The sequence below is a fragment of the Mesoplodon bidens genome, assembly GCF_964165515.1.
Source record: "Mesoplodon bidens genome assembly, chromosome: 18".
Classification (NCBI taxonomy): domain Eukaryota; kingdom Metazoa; phylum Chordata; class Mammalia; order Artiodactyla; family Ziphiidae; genus Mesoplodon; species Mesoplodon bidens.
In genome coordinates, this window is record NC_138175.1 from 10,778,298 (window position 1) to 10,798,136 (window position 19,839).

General features: G+C 46.1%; 1 protein-coding gene across 1 annotated transcript in view; it reads right to left on the reverse strand.

Moving 5' to 3' along the window:
* The window catches only part of VAT1L (vesicle amine transport 1 like), a 152,213-nt gene that overhangs the window by 85,025 nt on the left and 47,349 nt on the right, over positions 1-19,839 (reverse strand). Inside the window, exon 4 of the mRNA XM_081215566.1 lies at positions 934-1,076. Within this exon, the coding sequence (XP_081071692.1) occupies positions 934-1,076 (143 nt within the window). The remainder of the gene's footprint in view (positions 1-933; positions 1,077-19,839) is intronic.

Genomic DNA, 19,839 nt, shown 5'->3' on the forward strand with positions numbered 1-19,839 from the left:
AATGACACGCAAATCTTGACGCTCAAATTTTTTTTTTTAATTTGAGAATTCAGACTGTCAGAAGACGCTCCTTTCCGAAAAACTTCCCAAGTTCCACCTAATCCGGTCTAAACCTATCACTTCAAACAACCAGATCTCCCATCCTCCAACCCTTCAATTTTTCATCTTAATCAGTGCTTTGGAGGAATTTGTTTCTTTGTTATGATGCTATGCTAGCCAGACAACTTAATTCCTTTGTACCTTCCAATTTTGTGCCGGAGAATGAAAATATAGAACCAGTGGCTCTGGGACGTCGCTGAAACCCCCCAGGAGCTGTGAGTGGAGCAGAACCTGGGAATCAGCAGGGGTGAGACACACAAATCACCTGAAAGCATGGCGGCAGCTGGGTGTTCCATCTGATTTCCTGTGTTGACATGCACAGGGCCGTCAGGATCATAGGTGGAATATGGATCATGTTATAAAGCAACGTCTCCCCTGGGGAGACCACAACAACCAGCAGACGGATGTCCCCTCCCATTCATTCTCTGCGACACACCAGTGACTCTTCCAAACCCAAATCTGATCATGTCACCACCTTGGACCTTTGGTGGCTCTCAGTCACACCCTGGTTGGAGTCCACATTCCCTGGGGCTGTTACATGAATGAATGAGCAGTAAACTTTTCTGGGTTAAGGTAGTGTTATAGCAGCTCTCACAATTTAGCTTTGCAACTTACTTAACTGCTCAGTTCCTCAGGTTTATCGTCTCCAAAATGGGGATAATAATAAGGTTGTTGAGAGGATTAGATGAGTGAATACGTGTGAAATAGCACAGAACTAGTAATATATATGGTTACAATTGTGAGTATTATTAGCCCTCCTCTAAATGAATGCTCCTGTTCTTTAAGAGAGAAGTGCAGGGACCATCCTGGTGCTCTTCATAGCAAACATCTTACCTTTTTACTTCCTGCACATAGTCTGCATTTCTGTCAAAGAGATGAGTCACGGAGTCCTTGATGGCTTCATGCTTGAAAGTAGAAGCTGTTCCAAAGACAGTCACATTGGGGACAGTGGAGCACAGCTGAGCCACGGCTTGGCCCTGGGAGTGAAATACAACAGACGAGTCACACAAGAGAGCTACCATCCAACAGCTGGTCTCACTGGGTGTAGAGCAGGATTTCTCAGCCCTGCCGCTGTTGACCTTTTTGGGCTGGATTAGCCTTTGTTGTGGTGGGGTTGGGGGGGGTTGAACTGTGCATTGTGAGATGCTTAGCAGCATCCCTGGCCTCTACCTACCAGGTACCAGCAGCAAGCCCCCAGTTGTGACAGCCAACAATGTCTCCAGACATTTCAAAATGTCCCCTGGGGACGAAATTTCCCTTGGTTGAGAACCACTGGTGCACAGGAAGGTGAGCTAGCAAAACCCCAGTACCAAGACATAACAACTGTTATTTAACCATATTGACCCTCAGGCTCTCCATTTATAAATTAGGACTAATACTACCTACTCCCTAGGATCTTGGAGGATGTCTTAGTTTGGATTTCCCAGAAGCAGATTCTGAGGCAAGGGTTTGAGAGTAAGTCCTTTATCTGGAATAGGATCGCAGGAAATACCAGGGTAGAAGGCAGCCAATAAAGGGTGTGTTTATCAAGTCAGCATCCACTACACTAACTGGAACTCAGTCCCTCTGAGGAGCTCCATGAGCAAGTGTAGAATACGCCTCGGAGATATCCAAACCAAGTAGTGAGGAAGCTGGAGTATTTATCCACCAAATTTCTGTCTGATACCAGTTGAGGGTTGCTTCTGCAGCAGTGACTCTTAGGCACGTCTGACTTGTCCTCAGAGGCCAAATGTGCTTCCACAGCCAGTCAGGAGCCCTAAGTAAGCAACCTTCAGCACGTTGAGTGCAGAAAAGGTATGGTGTGGCTGACAGCATCTGCTGCAGGGGGTGTTAAATGAGGCAACAAGTAACACAGGTCCAGCACCTGGCACAAAACACGACACTTAATAGGTAATCAATCATCTGTACCCCTTATTGGCTTATTACACCCAGGGCTGAGATGTCCAGGCATATAAAGAAAATGCCAGTGCATGAGGTTTAAATCTCGAGTGGTCCAAGAGAAATCACAGATGTAGTTAGGAATGGTTCATCTTCCCATATCCTTTTTCAATATCGTTAGAAGCTTAAGTCATTGGACAAAATACCGTGATCGTGTGCATTCAGAAACCTTCCAGTAAAACCCAATTTGCTGCTAATTAAGATGCATCCTAAAACCAAGTACTGTCTCTTTCCAGTGTTCCATCTACCATCTTAAGAAGGCAGAAATTATTAAGGAGGGAAATTATTCTACCAAAGGCGTCTGTGATATGAATTACAGCCTCTCACTTTATTTACATGTCTTCATGTTGGTGGACTCAATCAGGTTGGAAGGTCAATTTGTGGAGATGTGATTTTTTCCCAACATTTGCTATTAGAGGCAACATTGAGAGAATCAGAGAATGTCAGAGTTGGAAGATCATCCAATTACCCCCTCCTTATGGTTTTATAGACCAGGGAGGGGGGACTCTGAAAGGTTAAGGTAACCCAATTCTTCAGAGGCAGACCTGAGATTCAAAGCAAGGTCTCCTGACTTCCAGCTACTGCCATTTTCCATTAGGCCATGCATGCTGTCTCCTTATTTTGGCATTTAAAGCTAAGCAGACTTTTAAGTTGCTGCCTAAAATAGACACATTACTGACACGCTCACTTGGAGGTCAGTATTTCAGAACACGGGCGTGAACCTGAGACTCCAGACAGGCTATAGTTCTCTGTTCTGAGAAGAGCTGTGGTATTTGGTTGAATTTTTTATCCCCTGATTTTAAAGAACAAAAAAGGGACTCTCCTTCCTAGTGAGTGTAAATATCAGCAACCACCATGACGATCCTCAAAAGCTCGACAGGGCTTGAGCTAACCTTGTCAGTTCTGGCATGGGAGCTTAGAACTGGTTCTCATAGCCATGTGGCCCCTCCTCTGTCCTTCAGCAAACCTGACATTTATCCACTCAACTCCTTTTCAGATTCCTACTGTGAGCTACCTCATCACACTGTGCGGTCGATGCTGGAGCAGCAGAGATGCCTGACACACCTTAATCTCTATCTCTAGTCCCACCGAGTCCCAGACTTGTGTATTGAAGTACCATTTTGGCATCTGTCTTCACCTGGCCCTCCAGAAACCACACATCAAATTCAACTCATCCAAAACACAACTCGTGGCTATTTCCAGATGAGTTACTCCTCATATTAGCTTGCTAGGGCTGCCAGAACAAAGTACCACAAACCGGGCAGCTTAAAAAACAGAACTTTATTGTTTCACAGTTCTGGAGGCTGGAGGTCTGAAATCAAGGTATCAGCAGGGTTGGCTCCTTCTAATGGCTGTGAGGGAGGGATCTGATCCAGGCATCCCTCCCTGGCTTGTAGGTGGTGGTGTTCTCCCTAGGTCTCTTTGCATTGGTCTTTCCTCTATGCCAATCTGTGTCCACATTTCCCATTCTTGTAAGGACACCAGTTATATTGGATTAGCACTCACCCTCATGACCTCATTTAACTTGACCTCTGTGAAGACCCTACCTCCAAAGAAGAAGGGCCTATTTTGAGGTGCTGGGGTTTAGGATTTCAACTTATGAATTGGCTGAGGGTGGGGGGACACAATTCAACCCATAACACTCCTCTCACTGCATTTGCTGCCTCGGTGGATGGAACTGCACCACTCACTCATCACTAAAGCCAGGAATCTCGGGGTCATCCTGGACCCCTCTTCCTCCCTCGCCCCACATCCAATTAGCACCTTTGTCGTTTCCACTCAGCATCTCTTGGGAGTGTCACTTCCTCCCCTGGATTATGACAACACCTTTCTAACCGGCCTGGCTGTTTCCACGTGCACTTCAGAGTGATGTTTCTCAAACACAACACTGAGCATTTCTTTATGTGTTTCAAAGCTTCCCAGTGCCTGTCATGGCCTTCAGAGTGAAATGCACGCCCTTTACTTGACCACACAAGGCCAGAGCTCTGGGATCTGACCCAGTCTACCTCACTAACATGATTGCCCTCCACTTTTCCAATATCTGCTCCCTAACACACAGACGTGAGCCATCACTGACATTGGTCATGACCCTCATCCCATAGCGTTCTCAGAATAAGCCTTCAACCTTATTTTACTGAGGAAGGAGCTGAGGTTTACAGAGGTTGGGGACCTGGGCCAAGGTCATTAGGGTACAATGTGGTAGACCTTGATGTGCTGTACTCACCAGCTGAGTGACCTTGAGTAAAGTATCAGCTCCTCTGATCACTTGTCTTAATATGCATTATACACAATACTATATAAACACGAAGATTGTTGTGGGATTATATGACATTATGCATCCACGGGCTTGGAATAGTGAATGTTTAATAAATACTTGCTATCATTACTACTGGGACTCCTATTACTATTTTTCTTCACATTATTATGGTTATATCAGCAGTGGAAGCATATCCACTACCTACTCTCCAGAACATCTCATGCTATTTTGCATCAGTGCTGGTTTTCCCACATACCTTCCCCTGTCATGGCCTGGCCTTCCAGTGTCTTCTGCAGATCACAGCCACTCCCCCTGAGGCATATCGTCTTCTATAAATCTTTCCCAGCATCCCAGGCAGAGTCTCTTGCCTCTTCTTGTGCCACCATTGAACTTCCTCCAGGACAGTGGCCACCACGGCCTGCTGGGGCCGCTCCCTGACCCATCTGTGAGCTCCAGGGGGTCAGGGATGGTGCCACATGTGGCTCCAGACCCCAGTGCCCAGGGCAAAGCCTGGCACAGAGCAGGTGTTTCATAAAACTTGTTGAATAGGTGCATGAGAAATGAGAGGGATTTGATGTAATGGGGAAGCCCCTCGTCATTTTGCAGATTTCTACGTTCTTTAGCTTTGCAGAGTGGGAATAAAGCATAGGTTTAATGAGCATATCTAGTCTCTGGTCCAAGCAGAATTTTACCATTTCCATTTTAAAGAGAAAGATACATGTGGTAGTAAAATGAAATAATATAAGTAACTGGGTTACTTACATATTTAAATTATTATGTAATATATATGAACATTATATGTGATATATAATACATAAATGTATTATATATTATAATTATAGTTGGCCCTCCGTATCCATGGATTCTGCATCTGTGGAGTCAACCAACCATGGTTCGAAAATATTCAGGAAAAAAAAAATTCCAGAAAGTTCCCTAAAGCAAAACTTTAATTTGCCACATGCCGGCAACTACTTATGTAGAATTTACATTGTATGAGGTATTATAAGTAATCTTGAGATGATTTAAAGTATACGAGAGGATGTGCATAGGTTGTATGCAAATACTACACCAAGGACTTGAGCATCCCTGGATTTGGGTATCTGTGGGGGGAAGGGGGTGGTCTTGGGTAGCACCACCCTGTGGGTACCGAGGGACAACTGTATATATAATTAGAACAATTATGTATATATAATTAGAGTAACGTATGATATGCATTATATGTATATATGTACAAGTAGTATTATATATGCATATATAATAAGTAATACCTAGCATATAATATTCCATTCATACTATATAATTAGTATAATAATAAATTAATATGATTATTATTTGTGCATGTGTAATATACATGCACATATTATTAGCATAATATACAGTAGTATATGTAATATTATATCATAATTTGTATTATTATATAAATAATGATGGGTAGTAAACACAAGTTCAGCGCATATCTATTTACAGCATCCCTACCCCCTCTTTTAGCTCTTAAATAATTCACACAGGCAATGAGAGGCCCTTGCAAGATCCTCAATGATTTTCTAAAGTAAATACTGCTCAGCATTCTGTATTTAAGCAGAAAAGTGCTGTCCCTCACATTTATAGAAAATCTGTGCCCTCCGTTCTCCAAGCCCCAAGATGAGGGTAAGATCAGCATCTAATTTATCCTCATTTCTCCCACGTGCCTAGCAAATAGCATGGACTCAGTAAATACTTGTGGAAGACGGAGTGAATTTTCAATAAAAAGGATTCTGCAATTTACCTGCAGACGCAGAAGATAAAATGAACAAGACAATCCAGTCTCCCAGCAACAGCAGTAAATGGAGATTTGCATGTACTTGTTTTTAATTGATTTTCCCTTCCCTCTGTAGAATGTAAGAACTCGGCAGCAAGCCTCTCCCTCCCTTCCCTGCGTCTAACAGTGCAGCAGTAACAGCATCTGTGGTTCCTGCCTCTCACCATGTGCCAGGTACTGGGCCAAAGTGCTTCCTTACACCCTTAAACCACTTTTGGAATACATTTTTTTTGTTTCTCTTTTATACCTGAAAATGGGGATTCAGAGAGGGAAAGGAACCTGTCCAAGGTTATGTACCTTGTAAGTGATAAACCTGGGGTCAGGTTTACCCAGCTGTCCCTGACTCCACGGCCACTCTGCTATTAGTCTTTTTGTCCATCCCACTAAGCACTCAAGTTGCTGACATGGAAATCTTAGAGAACACCATGGGTCCTTGACATCAATATGGAAGGCTTCACTGATCCACTCCAGATAGCTCTGTCTCAGGTTTAGATGGCTGAACAAATTTCAACCAGCTCAGTCCTAACTCCAGGGCTGTTGGGGTCCCCTCAAGCAGAGCACAGACAGTAGGAAATCCAGGGCCAATAGTTAGAAGAGAGTTGTTTGGGGGTCCCTGAAATTTGACTGTTATCAACAGACTGGCAGTTCAAAGCAAGATCCTATTCCAGAAAGGCTGGGCACAGTAGACAAACAATTAGAGGAGCAGATACATTTATATAAAAGACTTAGTACACTGTCTGGTACATACTCAGTACTCATTAACTGGCAGTTTTTAACACAACTGCTCTGGAATTAGGACTGAGACTGGTCGAAATTCTGGTTACCCACTAAGTGGGAATTTAGGATAGATGCTCCTATCAGGGCACTGAGATTCAGGATTCAGCATCAGAGACTCAAGTAAACAGGAGACAAAGAAAGGATGGCTTAAAAGGGCCTCTGTGGGACCTCCCTGGTGGTCCAGCGGTTGGGACTCTGTGTTCCCAATGCAGGGGCCTGGGTTCCATCCCTTGTCAGGGAACTAGATCCTGCATGCATGCCACAGCTAAGATACCACGTGCTGCATCTAAGACCTGGAGCAGCCAAATAAATAAATAAATATTTAAAAAAATAATAAAGGACCTCTATGATACAGATATTCTCTACCTCCTCAGCCTTGTTTCTCATCATATACCAGAACTCTAGCTTTGGAAGGACTGAGCATATGGAAAAATGCTTAGTCCTTCCTAAATGCCACCCCCTCTCACCACAGGACATTTGCACACATGCACGTTTCACTGCCTGCAGCCCTCTCCCTTGTCTTTTCTCTTGGTTGATTCCTAGTCATCCCTGTCACCTCAGCCTCTCTGTCACTACATTGTCATTCATTCGATCATTATAGGGCTATTTCATGACTGCCACAAATAGATTAGACACTATGAGAGGTCCTGGAAAGGTAAAGGTGAACAAGTTATAGACAGTCCCTATCATTTTGGAGCTTGCATTCCCCTAGAGGCAACAGATACTTAGAAAATAAATATGCTATTAAAAGTACAGTCATACACCTAAACCAATAGGGTGAGAATGCCAATTCCAACCACTGAGCCACTGGGATAAGACCCCATTGGTGCGCTGCAGTCTTGCAAATATGTGGAAAATAAGGGGCACGCACTCAAGTGTATGTGGACAATGCACTGGGGAGAGAGACTAGATGAAATGGGAACTTGAACTTGATGATCCCCGTGGTCGCTCCAGTTCCATGATTTCTAGGTCACATGGGCTGGTCTTAACTGGTCTAAAGAAAATCTATTTGAAAAGCCTCCCAAAGAGAATGAGAGTTTACACATTTTCCTACATTTAGTGAAAAATGGAATTTTCGATTGCAAACTTGACCATTTCCGAAATCACTTATAAAACAGAATTAGGTTTACCGCTCCCAAGAGCTGTTTTCACATTTAAACAGCTCCTAGAAACCACAAACCATTCTAGTAGTCAAATGTAAGAAAATGAGCTTGGGGATATCTAAAGAAGATGCCTGGAGGAAATGGTGAGGTCAGGTTGTTTTCCTCCAAAGAACTGTCAGTTTACTTTTTCATCTTCATCAAGGCAGAGAGGCCCTTGGACTAGGAGAGATAAATGAATGTTATCACAAAATCTAGTACATTGGATACCTGAGCCCTCCGTATGCTTTTCGTATGACAATACAAACTCCCACGCTGGGATTCAGACACAGGTTTAGAAATTTTTCTTTTTCCCCAGATCAGTGCTGTCATTTGCCTGCTCAACAATTCAGTTGACTCAATTGTTGTAAGAGGGGGAGGTTCACATCCCACTGTGTGGGCTGATCCATGTGACCCGCCATCAAAGGCAGCAAAGAACATTCTCTGTTTTCCCCTAGTACACTCTCAGAATCAGTCAGCGCCTCTTTTTCTTTAGCTCGTTTGTCGCTGCAAAACTCTTGAACCACGCATGACACTCTGTGTAACATGCATGTGCTGAGACTCTCAACAGTGAGAAGCTTCAGGGGCCGGTGACTGAGGGAGGAGAGAGAGAAGGAGGAAAAAAGTGAAGATTGACTGAGACTCTGGCATTCTTCAGTTGCTCAAGGTGTAAATGTGGAATTTTTTTTTTTTTAATCCAAAACACACATAGACACATTTTTGGGGAAGCCTTGGCAGATAATATCTTTCATTGATTGATTTGATCTATTATACAGCTCAGTGCTTCTCCGTACAAGCTGCCAGCACCAGCTCTGGAGACTTGTTAGACATGCAGGTTCTCAGGCCCCACCCCAGACCTGAAGAATCAGAACCTCTGGGGGTGGAGCCTGGTACTCGGAGTTCACGCCCTCCATCAGGTCCTGATGCAGCCCAAGCTGAGAAACCACTGATGTAGTTCATCCTTCATGGCACCGCTCCACTCCCCGTGATGCAGAGGCTAAGGCCCCCGGGATGCTCAGAATCTCTTAATAGCACATGTTTTATTTCAAACCAGGGTGGGGTCTGGTTATTAGTATATATTTTATAAGCTCCCTGGGTAATTCTAATGTGCAGCCTCTGCTGAGAGCCAGCACTCTGAAAGTTTCCTTCTTCTAATTTGGTCAGTTATGGCCTTGACCATCATCCACTTCCTCCTTTCTGGGTCGAGGTTGACATCAGAGCCTATGGGTTTAGTATGTGGGATCCCGTAGGTGAGGGTATGACTAACAGTCTTCTGTGAATCAGAGATGCAGGAAGAGAAAATAATCCCCCACCCTTAATAAGAGGATCTGAAGCTCTGGATGCCTGGAGACGTTCAGCCTCCCTGCTCCCAGGGCCTCGGCGAGGCTGCTGAACACCCAGGTTTCCCAGCCACTCACAGCTCTGCCCATCAGTTGTCTGCAAGGTGAATATTTAAACTTTTCCTCTGCTCAGGCTGCACCAAGCTCACTGCAGAGGCTCTCAGGTGAGAAGCGGTAGGGCTAGGTGGTGAAGAGTATAGATTTATTTATCCAATGTCATCTGCACAGAACTTCCTGTGTGCTGGGCAGGGTTCTCCATGCTCTGCAAACACCAGCTCGTTCGATCTGCATCCCGACCTCCATGAGGAGGGTACTCTTTCATCCTGGTTTTCCAGAAGAATGAACTGAGGCACAGAGAAGTTATGTAACCGCCCAAAGTCATACAGCAACAACAGAAACTAGATTTGAAACAACATCCCCTGGCTCTAGGGTCCACAATCTTAACCGCTGCCCCAAGCTACAGAACAGTAGAGGATCTGGAGACCAAGAGAAGAGAAGGAAGGGGAACCGTCTCTTACTGGCCAGTTGCTCTTTGTGAAGCACTGTGCCAGACACCTTACATATATCTCATTTTATCCTGCCAACATCATGCTCCCATCATGAAGACAGGCTCAGAAATGAAGGCTCAGAAAGATCAAGGTTATCCTGCTGGTCATTGGAAACCGAGGCTCAGAAAAGCTAAGAACTAGCAGCGGGAACTGATGGGATGTAAACCCAAGTCTCCTTGTCACTAAGCCCAAGTTCTCTGTTCTGACACCAAAACAATTAAATAGAAATGAGACCCATCCGAGGTTGTAGAGCAAAAGCTACAGCTCTCAGATCCCAGCCCACTTACGTCCTGGAGCTGCCTCGTAGGCTGGCTGAGTGGCAGATTCTTCTTCTCTAAGTCCGGGATGGTAACGTCTACTCCACAAGGTCAAAGAGGTCAAATGTGGGTCAAAGGAGGTAACACATGTGATGTGATTCACCAGAGAAGACTCAGAGCAGGTGCTCAGTAAGCAGGCTTCCAAGTCCACCTCTTCCAGGAGGCTTTCCTGGATATCCCCAGAGGAGTTAACATCTCCTGCTTTGCCCTAAAACTCACACATACCCTTTCTCAACCATCTTGCACGCCGTGCTGTGGTTCTTCTTCTCTCTCCTCTTCCCTCCTCTTCCTCCTTCTCCATTGCTCTCTCCTCCTTTTTAAAAATCTCTTTCTTTTGTGTCTCCCACTAGCCTGTCAGCTCCTTAAGGGGAGGACCACATCTTATTTGCCTTTATCCACAGCAGTGGGTCCCCCTACGTAGGTCTCAGTAGCTATATGTTGAATGGATGAAGTAGCAGAAATGACAGAAGTTTGATGAGCAAAGAGCAAGGTAGTCAAAGAGGACTCATGGTGTCAGAGGGCGACTGAGGGCTGGGACTGGGCACATGTGCCCTTTCTAGAAGGGGAGGCTTGGAAGGAAGGTCCAGCAGCTTCTTGGCTTTATCCCTTGCTTGGATGCGGACAAGGTCTGCCCCACATTCCTTGGGCAGTTACAACTTTACATCGGTGATGGGGAGGGGGCGGGAAATGTATGTGCTCACCAAGAGTGAATATTTTCTGGTTTTTCCCTTCCACTATAGACATGGAGCGGGGAGAAGGGTCAGATGTGGGTAATAACTAAGGGAAGAATATAGAAAGAATGTTGGGATGAATCAGGTTTGGGCATAGAAATATATTTCTCAAAGAGCCCCCAGAGACTAATTACAGTTAGATGGCGGTACTGGGTCCTCCTAAGGCAGTTTGCAGGCGCTCCCAAGCTGGGCTGGGGTGAGCGTCTGCCCTGCTTTTGCCCCTCCCACCCATGCAACCTACTGGCAGAGTCCTGCTTCCAGGAATCTGGTCACCTGGGTGGACGGAGGGACATGTTCATGAAGGGATTTGGTCAGAGTGAGCCCTACGGCCCATCGTGAGCCCAGCTTCCCACTTGGTGCCTAAAACACTTGGTCTCAGCACAGCTGGGTTTCCTACGGACAGGGCATCACCGAGCACGACAGGCATCTTTGGGACAGAGGGTAGGAGGGAGGTGACTTTCGCATTCCCAGAGTTTCTCCTAGGACGTGGTCCCATGAGCACTGGGGCCTCCTGGGGTGATGGACCGGTGACAGCTCAGCCTTCTGCTCTGGCCGAGAGGGTAGACAGTCTGGTTTCACTTCATGGAATGTTTGAGGGTCAAACAAGATGGCGCATTTTTGTTGGAGAGGCAGCTCCAAGACAGGAGTGGGAGAGAAGCTCAGGTGGGGTCTTAGGAAATGGCCTGTAGGGGACCCCTCTTTCCGAAGACCAAAGCAGCCTGGCCCCTACAGAGCCTTGGACAGACAGGAGTAGAAACACTGAGTCCTTACCCTCCTTCCACCATTTCAGCCCCTCATACCTGGAGTTGCTCATATGACCAGGAAGGGCCTGTTCATATGAACAGAGCACAGCATCTCTGGGGGTCCCACACAGGACAGCTCAACATACAGGGGGAGGAGAATATGGACTTTTTATAAAAATCGAGGTGTGGCTGATACAGAAAAAGGCTGTACATACTCAATGAATCTTGATGAGTTTTAAGCTAAGTGTACACCCATGAACACATCACACTAAACTCAACCATCACCTCTAAAGTTTCTTCCTTCCCTTTTTTTTTTTTTTTTTTGGTGATGAAATTTGACATAAATCTTCCCTCTTCCTAAGTTTGTAAGTAGTGTTGGCTCTGGGCGCTGTGCTGCGCAGTGGGTCTGGAAGGCTCAATCATCCTGTACAAGTAAACTCTGCCCCTTTGACTAGCACCTCCCCCATTCCCCACCCTGCCCCCAGCCCCTTGTAACCACCATCCTACTCCCTGCTTGTACTGAGTTTGACTATTTTAGATTCCTGATAGAACCGGGGTCAGGCAGTGTCTGTTCTTCTGTGTCTGGCTTATTTTACTTAGGGTACTGTCCTCCAAGTTCATCCATGTTGTAGCAAAGGGCAGGATTTCCTTCTTTTTTTTTTTAAGGCAGAATATTTCACCACCTATACCACGTTCTGTTCAGCCATTCACCTGTCAATGGACATTTAGGTTGTTTCGATGTCTTGGCTATTGTGAGTAATGCTACAGTGAACACAGGGGTACAGATATCTCCTCAAAATCTTGATTTCAATTCATTTATGTATACCCAGAAGTGCGATTGCTAGATCATATGGTAGTGAAATTTTTTATTTTTTGAGGAAACTCCATACTGTTTTCCACAGTGGCTACACCAATTTACATTCCCACCAACAGTGTACAAGGATTCCCTTTTCTCCACCTTCTTTTTTAAAAATTTTTATTTATTTATTTGTTTATTTATTTACTTTTTGGCTGCGTTGGGTCTTCGTTGCTATGCGTGGGCTTTCTGTAGTTGCGGCGAGCGGGGGCTACTCTTCATTGTGGTGCATGGGCTTCTCATCGTGGTGGCTACTCTTGTTGTGGAGCACGGGCTCTAGGTATGCGGGCTTCAGTAGTTGTGGCACACGGGCTCAGTAGTTGTGACTTGCAGGCTCTAGAGCACAGGCTCAGTAGCTGTGGCACACAGGCTTAGCTGCTCCGCGGCATGTGGGATCTTCCCAGACCAGGGATCGAACCTGTGTCGTTTGCACTGGCAGGCGGATTCTTAACCACTGCGCCACCAGGGAAGCCCCTCTCCACCTTCTTGCCAACACTCGTTATCTTTTGTCCTTTTGATAATAACCATCCAACAGGTGTGAGGTCTCATTGTGGTTTTGATTTGAATTTCCCTGATGGTCAGTGATGTTGAGCATCTTTTGAGTCGGGCAAACCTGAATTGGAGACCTCGCTACCCCACGGATGGGCTGTGTGACTTTGGAAAGATATTTCACCTCTCTGCGTCTCAGTGGTCTCATTTATAAAATGGAGAAAGGGCTAAGGACGCCAAAGTGTTGAAGCTCACACGCAGACAGACTAGAGTACTCAGTCCAGTGCCAGTCCAGTGCCAGGCAGAGAGCAGAAGCCCAGTAACTTTTAGGGCCCTTCTGCAGTTCTTACCCTCAAGAACGCGCATGCTGTGTTAGGAACTTCCGCCTCCTGGTTCCAGGTCAAGCAGCTTTTCCCCAGGTGCTCTGGGACTTAATGATTGTCAACTGCGGGGCAGGGAGCCGAGGTGGAAGGGTTCAATTCAGGGTCACCACTCCCCTCTCCCCTACCTCCCGGTAGGCACAGCTGTGAGCCTTGGCAACCAGAGTGTGGGCATGTGTATTGTAAATATTTTAAGTTTTCTCTCTATTATATGATGTTTTGACATCTTAAGAACCTTTCTGTCTGGGGAGAGACAGCCCCTCCCTGGGCTCACCGATTCAGTAACAAAGGGCTCCCCCAGGAGCGACTGGCAATCTTCGACGCACAAACTAACTAAACCAGAGCCCTCCCTCCTCCATCTGGTCCGTTCACTCCTGGAGGCAACACCCCTCTGCCTTATCCCTCCCAGGGCCGGGTACCAGGCATGTAGAGACGGTCTCTATAGCCCAACCACCACTGAAATTATTCAGAATAGGCAATAGCTGTCTGTCCACCCTGCCCTGCCTTGCCTTTCCCATAGAAACCCCAATAAAGATCAGAGCCTAAGTACCCGCCCCCAGCTCCTGTCTTCTGCCTCCTGAGCACCCTGGTATCTTTCCCAGGTGGCCCTACGTGGTGTGCCTCCTGCCCCTAGGGCTGGAGAGTATAGGACCCTTTGTTTTCCTGAGCCTTCCTCCGTCCCCTCCTGTGGCCGCATCTGACTGACCATCTCAGAGAAGAATACAAAACAGCATCCCTCGCTTTTGCCCCAGGGGTTGAGTGCTTTTGTGCAGTGTACAGCCCGCCCAACTGCACATGGTAACTCTGCTAACCCAGCCCTCGTGGGAATCATACTCAGTCTGTGTCTTTCATCGGGACTATTTTCCAACAGAGACCACGGGTGGCCACAGAACAAGCCAGAGCCCAGAGCCTCCCACACTGCCTAAGAACTGGACTCCAGGAACCACGTGGCTGGAATGCTGGCCAGGGAGCCGGTCCAGGTTACCAGATGGCAAAGTCCCCTTCACAGGGCTCTAAATCGTGGTGGGTCAGAGCCACTTCCAGGCTGGCTGCTTTCCACGCGGTGAATCTGGATACATTTCCTGGATGATTACTTTTGCACAGTGGGATGCCGGATTCACGTTTCCAGCCAAATTACAATTTGTACTCACATTTTGGAGCTGTGGTTTTGATAAATGCATCTATTTCAACCAAAAACTTGTTAGGTAGGCTGAGCGTATAATTTATCATCTAAATTGGGATATGCTTTGAGAGCGGGGGGTTGGATGCTATTATTAACTTTGCTCACTCAACACGCATAAAGTAGAAGTGCCCTCGGCCGATTGAGTGCCCACACCTATTATTGTGTGGCCACCCTAATATCAAGTCAAGGAAAGGGACAAATGGGGTGGCTGGGAGAGGAGGGCAAAGATATAGGCGTCCGTGAGACTTGGATTGTGAGACTTGATCTACCACTCACCACCTGGGGGGCCGTAGCCCAATTATTCTCAACTGACAGCCTGATCTCTAAAGTTGGGATGATAATACCTACCTCTATGTGCTAAACAGACATAGAGAAAGCTCTGCATGGGGTCAAGCACAAAGTAGGGGCTTAGGCAGTAAAAGCTCACTTCCTTGCCCATCTACTGCATTGTCTGCACCATAACCATGGGGATTTGTGAAACCAACGGGTAACGGTGCCTGGCAGGCAGTAAGTTTCCCTGCTTGGGATGACGATTCTCACAGCTCAGCGGTCTGGCTTCGTGCCTTTTTCTGAGTGTCCCTGTTTGTTGAAGGCGCCTCATTAATCAGGCCTCTTGACAGAGCCAAGAGCCTGACCTTGGTTTCAGCACCCTTCGGATATGGCCGACAGCTTCATAGGAAAGCCCCTGCCCTGGCTACACAATACTCAGACTCTCAAATCCCTGCTCCCCCTGCCAGCTCTCTGGACTCTTTCTGTGATTTCACATCCCTCGGCTGAGGTTCTGACCCAGGCTGTGGTGCAGAGCCCATCACAGCTGGAGGGTGGCACGGGATGCTTCATGTTCAGTCCTCTAGGGAGCAGAAGTGTGGCGTCTCCAGAGAAGAATTCCCGCGGGGATGTTGAGCCCTGTCTGCTCGACCTTTTCTACCTCTCCATCCTCAGACCTGCTCTCTTTAAAAAGAGCAGCTCACTTCCCAAATCTTTGTCCTGCCTTTCAAAGATCACTGACTTTCTTTGTAAAGGCAACAAGGGTACAGTTATTTCACTCTTAATATTGTTTATCAAGCCATCTCCCTTGGTTAGACACTGACACCACCAGCTCCAACACCATGCCTTGAATCACCTCTTTATCTGGAGCCCCCGGCACAGCGACAGGCATGCAGAAAGTGTTCATAAAATGTGGTAATGAATGAATGAACATCTCTTCGCATTTTTTCCCCCTTTGACACATCTCAGTAAGGGAATACCCTGTTCTTTTCGTGGTATCCTTTTCCTGTCCCATAAATTTTACATGTTTATTTATTGTTCTATTCAGTGAAAATGTGTGTGCCGTGGACATAAATCAATGCCATGCACAGAAATCAGTGTGGTTTGTGCACATTTACTTCGTGCCACATGCTGTGCTGGGTTCTAGGAATCCTAAGTGACAGGTTCTGGACACAGATCACCTGTGGGGTACCCCTGACCACACTCACTAGCCATCTGGAATTGGGCAAGTCCCGTGAGTGCTCAGAACCCTCATCTCTCATGCGTGTGTGGTAATGGTGTCCTCCTCAAGGTGGGTGTGAGGAGTGAAGGCTGTGACCCTGTAAGGGGCTGGGCATCCTGTCTGGCACCAGCTAGTATGGTAGTTAAGGACTTGGTCTCCTATTTCTGCAGCATCTCCGACCAGGCAGCGACACATGGTGGGACAAGAAGGCAGCAACCTGAGGAGCTTTGGAGACTTTAAGAGCTAAAAATCTTCTTGAATCATTCGCTCCATCCTCCTACCTGGCGTAGGAAGCCTAACCCAGCTCCCTCCTGTATACTTCCAGGATGAAAACTAATGAAATGGAGACAGAGGTTCATTACCTCCCAAGTTAGCCCGTTCTATTTGGGGGCAACTATGATGGCTCTGAAGGGTTTATTTGTATTGTGCTCTGGGTGGTCCCCCTGTCGATTTTGCTCCTAGGAGGTATGAACCACTAAACAATAGACTTGTGTGTCTCATACTCCTTCTTACTACTCTGTTGAGAGTTCCAAGATTGCTCCCGCATCCTGAGTCTTCTTTTCTCCAGCCCAACTATATTCAATCTGTTTAACCCTTCTTTTTGGCAGATGAAACTATGGTCCAGTGGACAATGGCCTGTAGGGTAAAAATCCTCTTCAGTGTGGCAAAGTGGGACCACCTCCCTCCAGTTGAGCACTAGCGGTTCTAGATATTTCTGTGTTTGCAGCCTACTTTCATAAAACAGAATTTTGAGTAGTATACTTGAATGGATCAAAAAGATCAAGATAACACTAAAAAGGTAGGGAGGATGACATGGCTATTCACAACCACAGCACAGCAATATCTCATAGTCTCCGTAAGGGCAATGACAGTCATTCCACTGTTTCCTTGGCTTCACCAGTTGTCTCAAGTGGCCTGATCAGGCTCTTTTCACATGTATTCATGAGACAAATTTCTTGCATGGCCCAGTAAATAGGAGATCTTGCTTAGGCAACAGGTTCAATTTAAGCTTCTCCTTTCACTCACTGACTTTCTTTGTAAAGGCAACAAGTGTACAGTTATTTCGCAAGTTGTATTGTGTGCTGTAATGAATTTCAGAGCTCTCTCATGTCCACACTCTGATGGATAGGTAGGATATGTATCCTCAGTTGTAGCAAAAGTCAACTGTACACATGGGTGGGTCATGGCCAAGGTCTCAGGTGCGTCACTGGTCCAGCATTAGGACAGCACCATCGAGGGCTGCAGGTTTACACTGAGAAGCCTGGGGGACAGAGGGAGCAGGGGAAGTTTGGCTTTTGGCTCCCTGCCTCCTCCCCAGCACCCACTGCTTTTGGCCACTAAATATTTATAGGCTGCAGTCAACGAAAGAGCTCATACAGGTACACCCAGAGTTTCCTAACCGCTTCCTCATTCCCAAAAAGCTCTGGAAAAGACCAAAGCTATTATTTCCTGAAGCACAGCACAAACTGATCATATTAGTAAGCTCTCTCGACAGGTGAGAGAATGCAGTCGCACGTTTTGCAGTGGAAGAGTCTACTCTGATCCTAAGCTCTTTAAAAAATATATTACTATAAAGCAACACATGTTCGTGTCCCTTGTAAAGAATGAAATGGGGAAAATACAGAAGATGATAAACATGTCAACCATCATGCCATATCTCAGAGATAAAGACACTACATACTTGGGCTCCTTTTGTTCCAGTAGTTTTCTGACACGTATAGATCAATATTTAGTTGTCCACAGAATTGGAATCACACCAAATATACCACTGTGTACCCTGATTACTTCTTTTCTTTCTAAGCTTACATTGTGAGCACGTTCGTGGGTTGTGAAACATTCCTGAACATCATTATTTCGAATGGTTGGGGAATATTCTATTGTGTGATATACTATAATTCCTTTTACCCAATCCCTATCTTAGAGGAAATTATAATGCTGTACTATTATATGCCATATTTCAGTGAACATCTTTGAGTGTAGATCTTTGACTGTAAGTTTCAGGTGGCAGGGTCTAAATCTGTTTTATCTGCTACTGAGTATTTTGTGTCTAGCACATTGTTAGACAGACTGTAGATGCTCAATGTTTGAATACGGACTGGCCGCCTGTTTGACTCTCTCCTTGATTATTTCTTTAGAAGACGTTGCCAGTAGGTAGGGTTACATCCTGTATTTTATATGGCAACCCTACCAGTATAAAATTATAAGGTCAAACAGCTTAGTATAGTTCTAAAGAGAAGATCTGGGAGGCAAAGCAGGAATTCCAGACTTTGTGGTCCACAGATTGATAAAGTAGAGCCTGCCGCTGGTCGTTTTTGCTTTGAAGAATACATTTTGGTATTGGGAAATCAAACATGGTTCCTGACTTAATAGCTTACAAGCTATCTTAAGTAATGAAATGGTGTCTATGTGTGGTTCAAATTTGACAACATACTCATTTGTTAATTCCACATACTTAATAAATGTATCCTTCTCTGTGTGATTAAGAACCTCATTATCATTGCACAGATGCTGTCTGCCTGGAACAGGTGAAGTTCATCAATTTAATTTGATCAAACAGTTGTCCAGCACCCACTCCACATGGACCCTGTGCTACGTGCTAGAAGCAGAGAGATGCCTAAGACCCACTCTGACCTCAAGATGTAGACAGGAAGACCCGAGGACAATTGGAGCATGCTAGTGTCTGGCATACAGAGGTGGGTGATGGTTGGATGGTTGGATGGATGGACGAATGGATGAATGCAGTCTGGTGAAGGCATTATCAGTAATACAATTGTGAAACATTCTTTAACATCATTATTTTGAATGGTTAGGAAATATTCACAATGTTGAGGGTGTAGAGGGTGAAAGGGCAAGCAAGGCTTCCAAAGGGAAGTGACATTTAAATGATGAATAGGAATTTTCCAGGAGGAGAAATAAGAGGAGCTAGCAAAGCCTGCAGGGTTGAAACGTGCGTGGTTGCAAGGGGAAGATGGACAGATGGGCATGGCTGGAGATGAAGAGGTGGGTGGGCAGGAAATGCTGGGGAAGGATGCTTGAGTTCATCTTTGGCTGGTCATGAATAACTTGTTCAGAAGGTTTGGGCTTCCCCCAAAGTACACCCTCGGATAAAGATTTGTGTGCGTATGGTTTATTTGGAAATTGATCCCAGGAAGTAAGATGAAGGAGTATGGTAGGTAAGTCAGGAGAGGAAGGAAAGCCTACGGACCTATAAAACGGCTCGCCGCAGTGAACAGCTGGAGCGCATCTCTAGTGGGGACCTTCTGAGAAACCATGTAGGACACACCTGATGATTCTCCCACCTAGGGGGAGGAAGCTCAGGTATTTATGCCCCCAAGTCCTATCACTCACTTGTTGAGGATGCTTCTGGGGGGCGTTAACTCCCAGTCACTTCCACCTTGCCCCAAGCAAGGGCGAAGTTGCAAACCAGAAAAAATGACCTCAGGCAGAGAGCTGCAGGAATCTGCTGGCATGAACTGGGACCATGCACTGACCTCAGGGATGGAGGGGGTGGGTATGGCTGGGCAGCCGGGGCGTCTGCCGCAAAGCCTAGCGGGTAACAGGTTCCATCTCAGCGAGGCAACTCTGATTAGACAAGAATAATCCTCTTCCAATGAGTTAATACCATCAGCACTTCCTGCCTCGGGTGTTCGCTGTTTCCTAAAGCCTGCAATGGACTTCTTTCCTGCTTTTCACATAATTACCACCTTGTCTCTGCTTAAATGTTACCCACTCGCTGAGGTCATCTTTGATGATTC